Source organism: Hemicordylus capensis, chromosome 2 (genome assembly GCF_027244095.1).
Source record: "Hemicordylus capensis ecotype Gifberg chromosome 2, rHemCap1.1.pri, whole genome shotgun sequence".
Lineage (NCBI taxonomy): Eukaryota > Metazoa > Chordata > Lepidosauria > Squamata > Cordylidae > Hemicordylus > Hemicordylus capensis.
In genome coordinates, this window is record NC_069658.1 from 178,988,899 (window position 1) to 179,006,515 (window position 17,617).

Genomic DNA, 17,617 nt, shown 5'->3' on the forward strand with positions numbered 1-17,617 from the left:
AGCTTGCCTGGATTCCCAGTTTTCAATTTTTAAAAACAAGCTAAGCTTTTAGAAGCAGAGTTAAAGAGCAAAATGTGCAGTCACTATTCTGTTCCACCGCTGGACTTCGAGAAAGGCAGTTGAAGCACAGGAAGCCGGCTGGGAGAGGTTCACACAATCAGTAATCTGCCTGGGCATTTTCCAGATAGCACACTACAGCAGTTTCACCATGTATCTGTTAAGTGTGCTTCTGTAACTGCTTGTTTTGACAGCGCAGTCCCTGTGCTGTCAGCAAGGTGCCGTTTACATATCCAATTCCTTCTTTCAGGTTTTATCTTTGTGTCCCAGTGCTTTGTGTCCCAGTGCATTGCATGTAGCATTGCCAAAAAAAGAAAGAAAAGCTGTATTTTCCCATTTTAGGAGGGCTGCTCCCCTGTTTCAAAAAAGGAGGGGAGAGAAAGCCTCTCCCTCCTTTTCTCCTCTCTCTCTCTCTCTCTCTCTCTCTCTCTCTCTCTCTCGTTCTCTTCTCCCCGCCACCCCACCGCAACTCCCCAGCTTTGCCAGCAATCTCCCTCCCCGATTTGCCAGCTTCGTTTGGGGGTTGTTTCTCCCCTCACCTTTCTCTCATTCCCTCTCTCCAGTTCTCTTCTCCCCTCACCACCCTTCCACAATTCTCCTCTTCCACCGTAACTCCCCAGCTTTGCAATCTTCTTCACGTGTGGGGGTTGGGGAGGTGCTGGGCAGCAGTCCCCAGAGGGGTGGGGGGAGGTGAGGGGAAGCTGTCAGTCACCCACCCCCTTCTTTCCCTCCTGGGAGGGAAGTGGTGCTAAATCCTACTGCTTCAAAGTAAAAGCCATGGGATTTTACACCACTTCCTCCCACAGTCTGGAAAGCGCCCTGAGGAATGTTGCCTTTGTTTTTGTCAGTGGGGGATCTCTTATCTAGCAACTAAGAGAATAGCTTGATATTGATGTAAATCGCTGCCCACTTGCGTATTGTAATGTTTAAGGTTTTGGGCTTTTTAGTGCAATGCATTCTATGCATGTCTATTTAGAAGTAAAACACCTATATCGGGCAGTAGCAATATAGGAAGATGCTGAAAGGCAATATCTCATACTGTGCGGGATATGGCAATGGTAAACCCCTCCTGCATTCTACCAAAGACAACCACAGGGCTCTGTGGGCGCCAGGAGTCGAAATCAACTTGACGGCACACTTTACCTTTACTACTAGTTTCAATCAGATTTTATCCCGGGTAAGTGTGTATAGGACTGCAGCCTTAACTGAAAAGTTCAGTGTATTTTTTTGTTCTATTGCTGCTATTATCTCAAACTTAGTATAGTCTTCATTTATTTTCTGTGCATATTGTTTTGTTTTTGTTTGTGTGTTCATTTTTGCTTTAAGCCACCATGAATTTCTCCCGCCCCCTGGTTTCCTCCACTGTACTAGTATTCTAAATCAAAAGGAGTCATTTAGTGTTACATTTTATGTACTTATCTCAGGATGTAAATGATGACCATGACAAAGCTCACGCATGAAAGCCTTAATCCCTAGCACCCGTTTTGTGGTCAGTTGTAGAATTTGGTGGTGATGAAAATGCACTCAGCTTTGCTCTTCAGCATGAGCTTCGATTTGGTATCTTGACCAATCTTGTCTGGTATCTTCACCTTCATAAAAAAAATAACATATTCTGGTACTGGAATTCATGACAGCACTACACACAGCTAATTAGACAAGTTTTAAAAACTGAACTTGTATATTAGAAAGTGTTGGGATATAAGGTCTGGGTATCTAATGCTCAGGTAAATGGTCTGGCAAAGAGATCCCCCCCACCAACTGTTGTTGGTAGATATCCAGCGCAAATACAAGTTAAATGGACAGCGCATCAGTTATTTTGCATAACGCAAATTATCTGCAATCTAATTTGCATAAAATGCAAATTAGGGTGTCCAGATTTGGAAAGCTTGAAATATGGCAACCCTCGCTTCAAGACCTGACCCACTACTGTAGTTGGGATAGGGAACGAATTTGGCCCAAGTGACAGTTGGATTGGTTGATAACTGTGGAAATGGCTAATTTATACTTTGAAGTGCAGCAGGGCTCATGTGTGTGATTCACCTGTTACCTACCTGTGGGATGTGTTGGGCTACAGTCTGGGTATCTTAATTTTATCCTCCAAACATCTTGCTTGCTCTTATTCTCTGCCTGTTAAATTAATGGGAGGCATGGCTATGCCCAGGAGTCCACAGTTCCACTCACTATGGCAAGTGCTCCATTGTCTTCTGGAGGCCCTGTCTTCTTTTCAGCTTGGAGGCACTAGAAAGGCAGGAGGGATCACCACAACAGACGTACTGTGCACAAGCACAACACAACTGCCGGGAAGATTCCCAATCCCTCTCCAGCTCTAAGCTGAGAGGAAGGTTGGGTTTGCTGTTTTGATGCTGATTTGTGAGACACTCTTAAGCTCCCTAGGAGTCCAGCATCAAAACAAGCTCCAGTCTATCTTGAGCTGGGGGGACGGGGCAGGGACAATCCTTATCCTGCTTGGTAGCTCCAAACTTTGGAGCTGGGAAGGGGCTGGGAGATTTTTCATGAAGATGCAGCACAAAGTCAGGGGACAGGCAGGATCCTGGCATCCACAACTTTCGTCTTGGCTTCTAAAATCAGCCAAAAATTGTAGGTCCTTAGCTGGGTCAGTTTTAGTTAGGTATGTCTGTGTATATCTCTGTCATATTCTACCTGAAATTTTGTCTTGGTGCAGGTATTGGATGAGATGATATTCAGTCCTACTTGTATTGATGAGGACTGCATAACCTCCTATGCAAGTTGTGATCCACTACTGGAATGTTTCTGCTTCTTAAAAAACATCATAGTTGTGTTGATCTTTCCTTCTTTGGTTTATCACTCTTGTCCTGGTGTTGGTGAAAGCGAAAATTGTTCTGGAGTACCCTCCCACCCACCACCACGCAGCCCAGTTTTTTCAGTGCTTCTTTATAGCCTTTGATTTCCAAGTGTTCTGGTCTCCACTTGACTAGTGACCTCCTTGCAGCATGGTGCCAGGCAACAAAGTCATTCTAATCTTGCCTTTTTTGTTAACCAGTTTTCAACCCACTAAACCAAACAGGTGACTGCTGGTTGTATGAATGAACAGGACATAGTGCTTGAGATGGCCTTAGGGGCATCTTAGAGAAAGTAAAGGTAAAGCAGTCCACCATGCGAAGACTTCTTATTATCTCCTAGCTGCTAAGCATCATGGGTTTAGTTGACTTCCACATTGGCTTCCGTATTAGGTTCTGCTGTTCCTCTACAATGTGGGGAGGGGATGTCTCTCTTGTACAAAGCAAGAGACTCCTCCAAGTTCTGCTTAGTGTTCCCTAGTTCTGAGTAAAGATGTGTAAGATATCATTGAGGCTGTTCACATGAGCAGCCTTATCCCAGGCTTGTACAGCCCTACCCAGGTAGGGCTGCTTGTTTGGAGCACTGAGATCTAGCACGAGGTTTCCCCCCAGGCTATGAGCCAGGTAGAAGGGCGTGAGCATGCCCTTCTACCCAGGATCCCAGTTACGTGTCTGCTCAGACTGCCTGAAGCTCAAGGAGACACAGAGCTGGTGCCTAGAGTGCCCAGCTTGCGGGGAAATACCCCAATGCAACATTTGAGGCACAAGTGGGCTAACTTGTGAACTGCCTAACCTATTTGAACCATTTGAACCTAATTTGCTACAGCTGTAGGGACCCATAGGGACACCTCAGTGACATAGTTTGTGATGATGCCATCCTCCCCAATTCAGAATGGTGGACGTGTGAAGGTTTGAGGCTCAAATGGGCAAATCTAACCGATTTGAACCAAATTTGGTACAGTTGTAGTGAGTGACACATGGGGACAGCTCAAGGGCATAGTTTGTGATGATGTCATCCATCCCATTCAAGACGGCAGATGCATGAATATTTGAGGCGTAACAGGTCTAACTTATGAACCGCCTAACCAATTTCGACTAAATTTTCTACAGTTATAGACACACATAGAGATGTCTCAAGGGCATAGTTTGTAATGATGTCATCCACTCCGATTCAAGATGGTGGACGCATGAACATTTGAGGCGCAAGTGGGCTAACTTGTGGACTGCCTAACTGATTTGAACCAAATTTGGTTCAGTTGTAGTGAGTGACACAAAGGGATACCTCAATGTAGTTTGTGATTATGTCATCCACCCCAGTTCAAGATGGTGGACGTTTAAGGCTGAAGTGGGCTAACTTGTGAGGATAACAATGATCAATTAAGATTATAGTGAAAGTAAAGTAGGCAGATTAGATCTTACTAGAACAACTTGTCAGCATTCAGATGAAGTTCTCAGCTGATACTGTATGTATCTCTATCTGAATGCAGAATATTACTGAGAGAAACCAATGAAACACAGCTTCTTCTTTATTTCTAGGATTTCCTAGTATACTTTCCAAGAGGAGTTGCATGAGACAAAGGTCTGGTACAGCTGTAATTTTGTACAACTTGCTCAGTTGTGGTTAGGAGACAGAATGCCCATGGGTTTGCAAGAACGTACCTGTGCCCTGTTGTTGGCTCCTGGGATCCTTATCTGCCTTTGACACAAATTCATTTGGCGGGTTTGAGGGACAAGCCTTTTTCAGTGGAGCCACCTCATTTTTGGAGCTCCTTCACAGGGGACATATGTCAAGCTCCCTCTCTCCCACTCTTTTTTTAAGCAGGCAGTCAAAACCCTGCTGTTCTGGAAAGCTGTTAACTGTTTATTTTAGCTGGTAATTTGGAATTGACTGTTTCTGCTTTTATTGTTTTGAACTATAATGTTATCTGTTTTATTGATTGATTTATTGTTAGCTGCTATGGAGGACATAGGAACATAGGAAGCTGCCATATACCGAGTTGGGCCATTGGTCCATCTAGCTCAGTATTGTCTACCCAGACTACCAGTGGTTTCTCCAAGGTTACAGGCAGGAGTCTCTCTCAGCCTGATCTTGCAGAGGCCAGGGAGGGAACTTGGAACTTTCTGCATGCAAGTATGCAGATGCTCTTCCCAAAGCTGCCCCATCCCTTAAAGGGAATATCTTCCAGTGCTCACACATGTAGCCTTCCATTCAAATGCAAACCACTGCAGACCCTGCTTAGCAAAGGGGGGAATTCATGCTTCCTAAAGAGCTGTTGTAATTTAAAAAAATAATAATAATAAAGCTCCTTCCCCCTTCATTCTCCTTCATTGTCGTGCCCAAATTCCTCCCCCCACTTTCATTTTCAGAGCTTATCACTGTGCAGGAATATGTCTGCACTTTTACTGACCATAGTCAACATCATACAGCAATTTATGCAGCGGTGGCTAGAAGTTAGCTTGCAAGTTAGAAATGCATTTCCGTTAACCATGGTTAACAAACATGGCTGTGCACATGTAATGCTGCACCATGGTCAGCTCTGAAAGGAAGGGGAAGACCAAGAGTGCTTGTGAGGTGTTCCCAGCCTCCTAAGCACGGCTAGGGGATTGGGCAGCAGCATTATGCCTGCACCAAGCATAGCAGTGCCTAGAAGGTTTAAAGTACCATGTGGAAGTTGAATGGAGATGGGAATCTCCTCTCTGGAGAGGTCTGTATTGGGATTTCTAGACAAATTTATATTTGTCAAGATTCTTTAATAGGTTATTTAGACCTTCTGATAGATTAGGCTTTTTAAGTTATACTCTGTAGATGAAAATCATCTCGTTCTGGTGATATATCTTAGTGTTTTCAATCTTAGAAGATACCTTGTATTCAGGGGCGTAGGGAGCTCACCAAGGGCCATGGGACACACTCCTGCCAGCAGCCCCCACGCTGCATATGACATCATATGCAGGAGGCCTGGCCACTGTCAGGAAGAGGGGCTGTGCTTCTCATCTGCCGTTCCTAGTTGGCACTTTGTTCAAGCACTGTCTGGGTGTTTTCTTTCTCTGCTGAGTGTGAGGCAGAGAAAGAAGCACCCAGCCAGCGCTTGAACAAAGTGTCCGCTGGGAGCAGCAGAGGGGCTGCATGGCCCCTATTCCCAGTAGTGGTCACGTCCCCTGTATATGACATCATACCCTGCCCCCTGCTGCTCCCAGTCGGCACTCTGTTGAAGCACTGTCTAGGTGTTTTCTTTCTCTGCTTGACGGCTGTGGAAAGAGCAGGGAATGAGTGTCTGGCCACCCCTGGAAGTGCTTGAGGTGGTGGCAGCCCATTCATCCCCCGCCCCATGCTCTAGCATAGCCACACCCCTGCTTGTGATGACCTAAAAGAAACTCCCTAGCTATAAACTTGAAATAGAAGGTATGTTCCTCTTTTTATGTTCCGTCCAGATTGCTTTTCATCATCCAGCTTGAAACAGTTCCATATTTTACCTGGTCCTAGCCAACTAATGGCGCAGCGGGGAAATGACTTGACTGGCAAGCCAGAGGTTGTCGGTTCGAATCCCCGCTGGTATGTTTCCCAGACTATGGGAAACACTTATATTGGGCAGCAGTGATATAGGAAGATACTGAAAGGCATCACCTCATAGTGTGGATGGCAGTGGTAAATTCCTCCTGTATTCTACCAAGAAAACCAAATGGCTCTGTGGTTGCCAGGAGTCGACACTGACTCAACAGCACACTTTACCTTTACCAACAGACCTCTCTTTCTCACCTGACTTCGTCTCCTCCAACCTGTGCTCCCTTTTTTTGCCCCCGTTGTGGAATGTCCTGTTATACTTAAGGTGGTCTGGAAAGCCTTTCTTTGGCTGGTGCAGCTGCCTTGACAGCTGAGTGAGAAAAGAATTGCACCTAATAGAAAACCATGTCCTGGATTGTCTTTGTGACAAGAGGAAATGAAGCCACCCAGGGGCTTTATGGGCTGGCAACACCTGAAAGTAGAACCAAGAAGGCATGGGAGTGCTGATCTGCAAAGCATAGGGGAAATGCTGTAGTTGTCCTCTGTCAGACCCAGTTCCTGTCAAGTTAAAAAGGTGAGGTGAGTAGGGTTGCCAACTGTCCCTCATTACGCAGGATGTCCCTCATTTCAGGGATAAAATTTTGGTCCCTATAGGGACAGCATTTGTCTCTCATTTATTCAATAGCATATAATTCAGTTACATATGCCTCAATGATACTGAGGCTCTTGATTACCACTGCATACACCTCCCAGCCCACCCACCCCCAGACAGCTTCCACAAACTTGTGTCCCTCATTCTGGCAATGAAATGTTGGCAACCCTAGAGGTGAGGTTGAGGAAGAGCAAGGTGAAGGCTGTCACTAGCCAGCACAGTTGGCAGCAGGAGCAGGCTCGATTAGTTTTTCATACCCACACGCAAGCCTGACTCCAAGCCTTTATAATGGGGCACCCCGTCCTGCTCTGGCCTGTTGTTGTTAAGAGGCTTTTTTACTCGTAATGGCTGGTCTCCCTGCTGGTCCTTTCTTTAGCTAGAGGTAGTTGGTGGCATGTGGGCTGAATCCCTTCCTCCCTGCCCAATTTCCCTCAGGTTGCCAATTCAAGTTCCACTGCAGGCTTTAAACGTGGCACCTTTTTTACTCCTTGCTTTTGCATTCAAAAAGAATTTGTGTTAGAATAAAAGTCTGTGGTCAGCCTGTTGTTAGTCGAAGTGATGCTTATGAAAATTCACTGCCGCAGAAGTGTGGTGATAACCATTGCCTTATTTATTTTAGTAATTATTTATTTATTAACATGTTTTTATACCGCCCAAAACTTACGTCTCTGGGCGGTTTTCTCTGGGCACTGGCCTAGGTGTGGGGATGACCACAGGCTTAGGTCAATTCATGGAGGAGTGGCCTCTCAGTGGCTATTTGCCTTGCTAGTTTATTGACCCCTTCATTGACAAAGACAGTGTTAGGTACTAGTTGCTGGAGGGCACGCAGTGGGGGAGTCTGTTGCCTTCATACTCTGCTTGTAAGTTTCCTGGGGGCATCTGTCTGGAAACAGCTGGACTTGATGGGCCCTCAGTCTGTTCCAGCAGGGCTCTTCATATGTTCTTATCCTATAGCACTGCAGTCCAACTTAGGAAGAACTGGCAAGGCCCTTGAAGAATTCACTCTCACCCAGCCAAAATAAGAACAGAGAAAAGGTCTTGTGTTAACTTTGTTTTGCAACCAGGATGGGGTTTGTCCCAGCCGTTAACAGTGCTGCCTACTCTTGGATAATGGGGAGACTACAGCTTTCTCCAGGAGACTAAGACCTGTTTTGAGTTCTATCTCAACAGTCACACATTCTGTGAAGGAACTATACCTGTGAGGAAGGAGGCAGCTCTACCACAAAGCAAAGTGAAGTAGGGATGTGCCTGGTCTGGAGCAGTCCGGACCGGCACCGAAGGGGGGCCTTTCTTTAAGGGCGGGGAGGGCTTACTTACCCCTCCTGCCTCTTTGCCCCCTCCAGCGCCCGTATTTTACCGAGTAATAGGGGTGCTGGAAACAAGCCGCCACCCCCCTGCGAGCAGATTAGGGCCAAAGCTACTACTGCCGCCGTCGCCCGCCCGCCCTCCCTCCCTCCCAGCCGCCCGCCCGAGTCCTCACCAGATGTTGTTTTTTAAAAAAAGAGGAGCTCGCGAACAGAGCTCCATTCTCTGCAAAGTCCTGGACGCTACTGAGGCTTTGCGCGCGCGCCGCAAAGGACGCCTGGGAGTTCCGCCGGAGGCCCGGTCTACCCGCCAGGACGAGGCCGGGTAGACCAGGCCTCCGGCGGAACTCCCAGGTGTTCTTTGCGGCGCACGCGCAAAGCCTCAGTAGCGTCCGGGACTTTGCAGAGAGAGGAGCTCTGTTCATGAGCTCCTCTCTTTTTTTAAAACAACATCTGGTGAGGACTCGGGCGGGCGGCTGGGAGGGAGGGAGGGCGGGCTGCTGGGAGGGAGGGCGGGCGGGCGACGGCGGCAGTAGTAGCTTTGGCCCTAATCTGCTCGCGGGGGGGGGGGCGGGGGCGGCTGGCTTCCAGCGCCCCAATTACTCGGTAAAATACGGGCGCTGGAGGGGGCAAAGAGGCGGGAGGGGTAAGTAAACCCTCCTCACCCTTAAAGAAAGACCCCCCACCCGGACCCGGACCGGCCAGGTCCGAACCGGTCCGGACAGTTCGGAGGCTTTTAGATTGGCCTCCGGACCGGTTCGGACACACCCCTAAAGTGAAGTAGCCACCTTGTGGAATTGTGTTTTGGGCACTGATAAGGATGGCAGAATAGGAGATGGACAGATCTAAACAACACACTCATTCTGCTGGGAAGCATGGTAGCGCTCTTGTGTAGCAACTCTGTTCTTTTCTGTGGGAGAATTTCCCAGTCAATTGCGCCCTGTAACAACAAATGCCATTGTTGCCTCAGGCAGCCAAATTTCTTGGGCCAGCCTTGTGTATAGGCAACCCTTAATGCCAATATGAAGAATGGCTAATAAAGAATGATTCCTATCCTAATCCACTTTGTGTGAAGAGGCTGTGTGTGGCTAGTGAGCAGTTTCTTTATAGCCTGTTGACTAATATAGCTTCTGAACAGCTGGTTTAGCCTGGCACTCTTCTCCCAGAAGTATGGTGATTAACCAGGGCTTGCTTCTTTTGTGTCATCCTGTTTCAGCGGCTGGTGGTACAGAGTACTTCACAGGCTAGTAAAGGAGGACCGGTCGCGCTGGCCGTCCATGGTGTGCAGCAGGTCCACTCTTCACCTGAGGTGGGTGGCCGGATGTTCAGACCTGGCAGGTTGGAGAACGCATGCTTAGATGTTCCATCTGTCACACATAAAAGAAACAGCAGTTTGACCTTCATTGTCTTTTGATGGTGTTCATTTCTCCATTTGCCTGCCCAATCCAGTTCCCTTTCAGAACTCATCAGCCCCTTCATAGTTCCTTACAAACTTTTAATTTCATTTTCTAATCAGGAGCTGAAGAGTTAATGTTGTGTTTCAAACTGGCCTTTTATGTGGTCCTAGGCCTTGTTCAGATTTCAGGATTGAGGGAATTTCTGTTCTTGCTGCACCAACTGTGCTGTTAATTTTGAGGCATGATGAGGCTCTACAGAGTTGTGGCCACCTAAGCCAGAGAAGGGAGATCAGCCTGTCTTGTAAGAGAAAATCATCATATGCTAAAGACTTGACTTTAATCTTTTCAATCCTAATAGAGCCAGCGTGGTGTAGTGGTTAGAGTGCTGGACTAGGACCAGGGAGACCCGAGTTCAAATCCCCATTCAGCCATGAAACTAGCTGGGTGACTCTGGGCCAGTCACTTCTCTCTCAGCCTAGCCTACTTCACAGTTCTATTTTGTTGTGAGGAGAAACTTAAGTATGTAGTACACTACTCTGGACTCCTTGGAGGAAGAGCGGGATATAAAATGTAAATAAATAAAATAAATAATATCCACCCACTTCCCTGCAATCAGGATTGCTGATCAAGGTAATTGTGCTCACAGGATTTCATTCTATTTGTTGCTTTAACATTCTGTAAGCTTGTCGTAAATCTGTTAGCTCGGCTAACCCAACAGGATTTACAACCCCCTTCAGCACTCCCCCTGTGAATTAACAGAAAGTAGAAGCAAAGCTGCACGAAGGAAAGTGAAAGGCTCACAAAGAAAATGGTAAATGAATCAAGTCCCCCTGAACTGAACTAGGTACCCCCTCTAACAATAACTGAGTAATAACTGAAAAGAAAATAACAGAGCAAGGAATGGAAAAGAACAAAGGACACCAGAGCAAGGAATTAATGGAACAAGAACATAGAGCAGGAAAGAACAGAACAAGGGCAAACTGGAACTCGGAAAAGTTGAGAATTCAAAATAGAACACGGTCCGCGGTCAGCAAAAGTTGCTAACAGCATAGGTGGAAATCACAGACTGCTTGATATATGGCTCAAGAGAACCAGCAGCCAATCAGGCTTCCCTGAGTCAGCACTTCTGCTTTCTCTCTTGTGATCTCCTGCGCCTGCATGTCTCCCACTGAGCTTTGCTCTTGAGATGTCTTCTCAAGACAGGTGAAATCCCAGCCTCCTCCTGATCAGCCTGCTCCTGATCAGGATTCATGTCTGGCAGCTGTTCCGATTCCTCAGCTCCAGGGTCTGTTCTCCCTGCCAAATCCTGTTGCTGTGCCTCTGAGCCCTCACTAGCAGGCGAATCCTCCCGTTCCTCCTCTGACTCTTCTGAGTCAGAAGTCTGAGCCATGACAAAGCTCAGGTTTGTAAGATCTTTCTCTTTTATTTGTTTTACCTGTGCACTAAAAGAGGTCTTAAATAGGGATGTGCCTTAACCGGTTCAGTGCCTCCTTAGGGAAGCATGGAACTGGTTCGGGTGCCGGCATTCAAACCAGTTCAGCAGGGCAGGGGTCAGTTCTTTAAAAAAAAAAAAAAAAACAGGTAAGCAGGATGCTTTCCAGGTGTGGCACTTGCTGTTCAAGAGGCTGTGCATGTCTTGAGTGCTGCTCTCAGCAGCCTGCGTGTTGCGTTGGCTTTTCAACAGCAAGCACTGCGCCCAGAAATGCAGTGGAATGGCAGAGGAGCTGGATAGGTCCTGCTTACCTGCTTTTTCAAGGACTCAACCCCTGTTGCAACCACGGCTACATGGCCATTCATGCACATCCCTTAATATTAAAAACTTGTTCCTTTTGGTGCATCCATCAAGAAAGTATTGAACTAGATAACAGCTGGAAAATATAGCTGAAGGGTGAGGCAAGGTTATTCTTGCAGCTATATTTCAGAGTTGGTTCAAGCACTGCACATCAAAAACACTTTAGCATTTGCTTGCTGGAGTAGGCAGAATTCCTGAAGAGGAGCCTGTTCCATGCTCTGGGAGTGCTGTGATCCAAAAGATGTGTCAAAGTGCCAAGGGCCAGAAATTGCGCCTGTGCTGCATTAAGAAGTAAAAGTGGGGGTCAAAATGGGGGGAAAAGAGTCAATTTCCTCAAGCCCATAAGGGGGAAAGGGGGACTTTTACAAAAACCAGAAGCCAACATCCACTAAAAAGATTATTCCAACATTCTAGAATGTTTCTCTACTATAGTCTCAATTCAGATCATAAAACTATTGCTCTAAAAAATCATCACAAAGGAGTAAAGCCTAGTGATATAATCAACTTATAAAGCCTGTTGTGAAAAATGAAACCAAGTAGGTCCCCACATTTTAGAGTCCTATAATCCAGAACAGTGACGCATAGAGTCCCCATGCAAGACTGTGTAGCGTAGTCTTCTTATAGAGGGAGGAAGATCCCATGAACGATCGGAAATGAGAGAGACATTTCCAAGGAGATGATTCTTCAACAGTTCTTGATAGCCATACGCATTCAGCCACTCCTGGGTCTTCTTCAGTGGCACACTAGAGTATCTCCCACTCCTTGTAAACAATCCAAAACAAGACTATGAGGCTGTTCCCATGAGCAGCCAAGACTGGGCTAAGGCAGCCAATCCCGGGCTTGGCTTTCTGTGACAACCGCCGGGATCCATGTGGATCCCGGCAATGCCACGGCAGCAGACCCACCTACGGACTAGGCCAGTTAGCCGAGGTTAAGGGCGTGAGCATGCCCTTAACTCGGGCTAACTGCTCGTGTGCGAGCACTGGCTGCTCCCTGCCGGCATAAGAGTGGGCTCCCAGCCGTCCCCAGGGGGACCCCCACAGTGCCTTGTGCATTTGCGCATTGCATTCTTGCACTCGTGGGACTTCCGTGCATTGTGGGATTTCCGGGGGGCCAGGATGATGCATCTTGACCCCCATACCTCTGCACTGCCTGGGGCAGCAGCAGACCAATTGGGCATACGATCCACACGTCCAGCATCATCATGGTAATATTCTGCAGGGAAGGGGAGGTACTGCAGCCTTCCTCCCCTCCTGCCCACCCTCAATTGTCGTGTGAATGGGCCCCATATCTTAAACATTTGTATATGTCCCAATAAAACTATATCCAATTTAAACATTAACTGAAACATGTATATAAAACAATTATTTTCCCTTTAAACAATCAAAGTAATTCAAAACATTAAACAATAAAATCCATGTATAAAAATATGCAACCAATAATAACCACCCCCAATCAAAAGAAAAAACAAGGTCCTGTTTTGTTTAACATTGTTCCATGTACTGCTGCACTGAATTATGACTCCTAGGAGGCATTTAGGGTATTAGGAGATGGCTGGTATTGGGGTGATTGTTTTTTGTTTTTTTTGTTTTAAAAATGAATTTTATTGGGGTGATTGTTTTTTTTTAAGTGGATTTGAGTTAGTGGGTTTCTCTATCTGATTGTTCTTTATACTGAACTCTTCTAATTTTTTACTGTGAGCCACCTTGTCGATCCCTTCAGTGGGACTGAAAGGCAGGATAGTAATATTAAATAATCAATAAAACAGTTGTTTACAGTGGTTTGCATCTTATTGCATGTTTAACCTGTGAGCCTCTACAAGAGCCCTTGTGAATTGGGGATATACATTTTAGAAATAAATATAAAAAGTCTTGTGTTATGGTCCCCTGGAAGCTTCACCCAGCCCTCCTCTGCCTTCTCAGCCTCTGGTGCTGTCTCCCGATGTGTCTTCAAGGATTCCCCCCACCCCACAACCTTAACAGCTACCAGGATGCTATTCTCTCCTCCTCCAAAGCAAAACGGGATGATTGCAGTGTCACTGTCAGATTCTGTTGTGAACTCTGGTCAGTATGGTGTCTTGGTAGTGTTGGACAAGGACAGGGGGCACATGGGTTCAAATCCCTGCTCAGTCATGGAACTCACTGGCTGACCTCAAGCCAGTTGTTATCACTTAGCCTAACCTACCTCGCAGGGTTGTTGTGAGGATAAAAGGACATAATCTGTGTAAAATGCCATGTACTCCTTCAGAGAAAGGCAATATATAAATGGGAGTAATAAATATTTAATTAATTTATATACTGCCGGACTCTGGAGGCTCTAGGTGGTTTTATCACCATTAAAATTCTGTGTTGGAGGATGGTATATTCTATTCTGTGTAGCACAGTCATGACTGAATGACGGTCTTAAGTCTTAAACTTTATACTGAAAGAAAGTGCGGGGCAATATTTATCCTCACGCCATGGTTTCTAGTCCAGCTAGGAGTAGTTTTCATGTGGCTACTTAACCATACAATTTGTTTGGGTAGCCAATGGAATAACATACATGGTAGGCAGAAGGGACCACACCAGACAGAAGAATGTGAGTGTGATTAAGGGCAACATAGTGCAAGACCATCAGCTCTGACCTAGAGGGAACAGTCTCCTGGGTAATTTTCTTCCATCAGCTCTGTTGAAGTGAATGGAGCTGGGGGCTTAACAACTACTTCATCGGAGATCTTCAGATTCCATTGTGACTTGGGTCGTTAGAAGGCTTAATAATAATATTTAGCAATGTACATAATGCTTTTGAGTGTCAAAAACACTTTTTAATTTCTTATTGCAACGTTATTTTGTAGTAATATTTACAACTGCCCTGTACAGTAGATCAGTATTAACCCCATACTGTAGAAGTGGGGATCAGGCTGAGAGAGGATGATATGATTTGCCTGAGGGGCCACCTAGGGCCGTTTCAGATGATAGTCCGCCAGCACACGTTATAAGGTTGCGGACACACCAACAGCCCTGCTCCCACCAGAGGATGTGAAGAGGGGTGATGCATTTGATAAAGGGATGCCTGAGAGCGCATAGTGACATCCTGGAGTGCTGTCAGGGTGGCCATGCTCTTGGCACGTTGCCAACCGTTTTGTGTGAGCTGGTGGGCGATTGTCCAAACCAGTCCCTAGTGAGTCTGTTCTAGAGGTGAGATTCAGGCCAGAAACCTCCTTGGTTTCTTAGCTGTTAGGCTACATCAGCTCTCTATAGAGTTAATTTGTACATTGTCAGAGCAGTGTAATTATTTCTTCCCTGTGACATCTCCCCATGATACTCTGAATCCTGTATACTAAATTCTGTCCTTATGTGGGGGTGGATGATGTGGGAGAAAACCACACCAGCCCCCAAGTGAATATTGAATTTTGTTTATGTATATATTTATATATTTATTAACGGTTCAATACCACCCAAAACGCATGTTCTCTGGGCGGTTAACAACAAAACAATAAAAACCAACCAATAAAAAGATTAAAAGTTTCAACAATTAAAATTTAAAATGTTAAAACTATTAAAACACAATTAAAACAATATCTAATTAAAAGCCTGGGTGAACAAATGCATCTTGACAGCCTTTTAAAAAGTTTTAAGAGATGAGGAGGCTCTTATTTCAGCAGGAAGTGTCTTCCAAAGCTTCGGGGTAGCAGTGGAGAAGGCCTGTCCCCGAGTAGCCACCAGACGAGCTGGTGGCAACTGCAGACGAGCCTCTCCAGATGATCTCAATGGGCAGTGTGGTTCATAGCAAAGAAGACCCAGGGCCCAAGCTGTTTAGGACTTAATAGGTTATAACCAAAACCTTGTACTTTGCCCGGCAGCCAGTGTAGATGTTTTAAGATAGGAGGTATATGGTCTCTCCGAGATGACCCAGAGACTAACCTGGCTGCCGCGTTCTGGACTAACTGCAGTTTCCGGACTACGTACAAAGGCAGCCCCACATAGAGCACACTGCAGTAGTCAAGTCTGGAGATGACCAGTAGATGAACTTATTATTGTACTTCCTACAACACTTTGTATTACCAAAGTGTTGTAGGAAGAAGCCACAGGGAAGCAGCAGCCATACCTCTCTGGCACTGTAAAAAAGTTGGACTTGGTGTGTGTTGAAGCACTGTGCTGGTAGGGGACCCAGAGCAGGCAAGAGAGAGCAGATGCCAGTGGGAGGAGAGTTGAGCAGGGGCTGTCCTGAATGCTCATGACTGAGGCTGTCCTGATCCACCAAGAGTTATGTAGCAGGCTGGACAAAACAGGCTGGCCAAGAGGTTGTTGAAGGAACAGGGAAAGATGAGATGTTCTGTTGCCTCCATTGATAGCTGAATATTTTGGGATCCCAAAGCAGGCTGGGTGAGAAGCCATTGCCTCTTGGCAAGGACCTGTGTGGCAAAGGGCTTATTGCCACCTGCATGCACAGCTTGAGAGATGGAGCTGGGACTGGCTGGGACACACAGACACACACACTCTCTCTCTCTCTCTCTCTGCCAAATTACATTACGTGAACACTGATAGATGGGCTTAACAATGAAGTAAACCTGAAGAGTTCCTTTTACATCCAAAATGTGAAGTTGGTGGGGTCCACCAAAGCATTATCTGCAACAGTGCTCAAAGGACCCATGCTCTGGTTTCAGTTGTGGGCCAGGATCTGTCACAGCTATACAGAAAGCTCCAGTGTTTATTGTAGGCTGTTCTTGTGTTGCCTCTTAACGTAACTCTGGAATAATTCTGCTTGCAAGTCAGCACCCTCCATTTTGAGCAGGATTAATAAAGACCATTGTTGTGGATTCCAGAAGAGTCTTGACACACCTTAAAGACTTGCATTTCAAGCATGAACTTTCAGCAGGAAGAGCCGTATCTCATTAGATATATGAAGTGGATGTATTTGGGAGACGCACACATTCATGCATGTATGCAGCCATGGGAGGGAGATTGTTTTCCCAGATGAGATGGAAAAAATAAAGGAACATAGCTTAGCAGCACAGATGCAATGCATGTTCCAATAACGTAAAGTTCCCACCATCGTTTCAACATGCCCTCCAATATCAGTGGGGATATCACATTTGGCCCTTGCAGCTAACTCTCAGTCTGTATAGGGCCACATGTAGAAATGATTACATTGAGCTCATTGACAGATAAGACACAGAAGCTATTCTCACGAGCGAGCAAAACCAGGCTGAGGGAGCCCAGCCCAATTTTGCTTGCTCATGAGAACCACCGGGCTCGAGGGTGAGCCCAGTGGCTCCACAGCGGCAAGCCTGCCTATGTAGCCACGCCCTTAAACGAGGTTAATGAAGCAGCCATGGCTGCTTGCACACTTGTGGGGGAAGGGGGAATCCCCAAAATGCCCACGCACTTGCGCAATGCATTACTGGGGCTCCGGGGGTGGGGGGAGGGTGGCACCACTGGGCACGGGAGCGCCCGAAACGATCTGCCCACCTAGCAACGGGTGAGTGGGTCAACCCCGCTTTCCCTGCAAATCTCTTGGCTCACACTGCTTGTGTGAAGCACCTCACTGTTTTTTTCTGGCTTATATGGAGACTTAGGTTGGTATGGCCCCTGATTCTCTGACACCGATTCTCTTAATTTTGCCATGGAAATTAAGCACAAGAGTTGAATGTGTCCAAACCAATTGACACCTATTGCCTTGCTGACCCCTGGTGATTGAATCTTGTCAACTTCAGTTGTTTAACTCATGGATGGGGTCTCTGTTTTTTCTTAATGCATTTGTCCATCTCTTTGACGTTATAAAACAGTTTGCTCTCTTCCCCATAGCCTAAGTACATAAATTTAAGGACACTTTACCACAATAGAATAATAACCCAGTCATTACCTTAACCAATGGTCTTTGTGAATGATGCCAAAAATGGAGATTGTTGAAATACATATAATTTTCATTACTCACTTCATACATCTGATGCTTCTGACCCATAAAAGTTCATCACAATGTACTTGTTAGTCTGCAGGTACCATGGGACTCTTGGATTTTAAACATTTGGGTAATGAGCAGGGGCATAGCTAGGGGAGAGGGGGTCAGTGGCCCCTCAGAGTGAGAGAGATAATGAAGAAATTGGGGGGGGGGGGGA

The 17,617-nt window shown here is 46.3% G+C and overlaps 1 protein-coding gene across 13 annotated transcripts in view; it reads left to right on the forward strand.

Annotated features, from left to right (window-relative positions):
* RFX1 (regulatory factor X1) overlaps positions 1 to 17,617 on the forward strand; it is a 79,435-nt gene that overhangs the window by 30,603 nt on the left and 31,215 nt on the right. For 11 of the 13 annotated variants that reach the window (XM_053297547.1, XM_053297551.1, XM_053297550.1 and 8 more), the window contains one exon: positions 9,548 to 9,640. The exons of the other annotated variants lie outside the window; for them this stretch is intronic. In XM_053297547.1, coding sequence (XP_053153522.1) covers positions 9,548 to 9,640 — 93 coding nt within the window. The remainder of the gene's footprint in view (positions 1 to 9,547; positions 9,641 to 17,617) is intronic. 13 annotated transcript variants of the gene reach the window in all.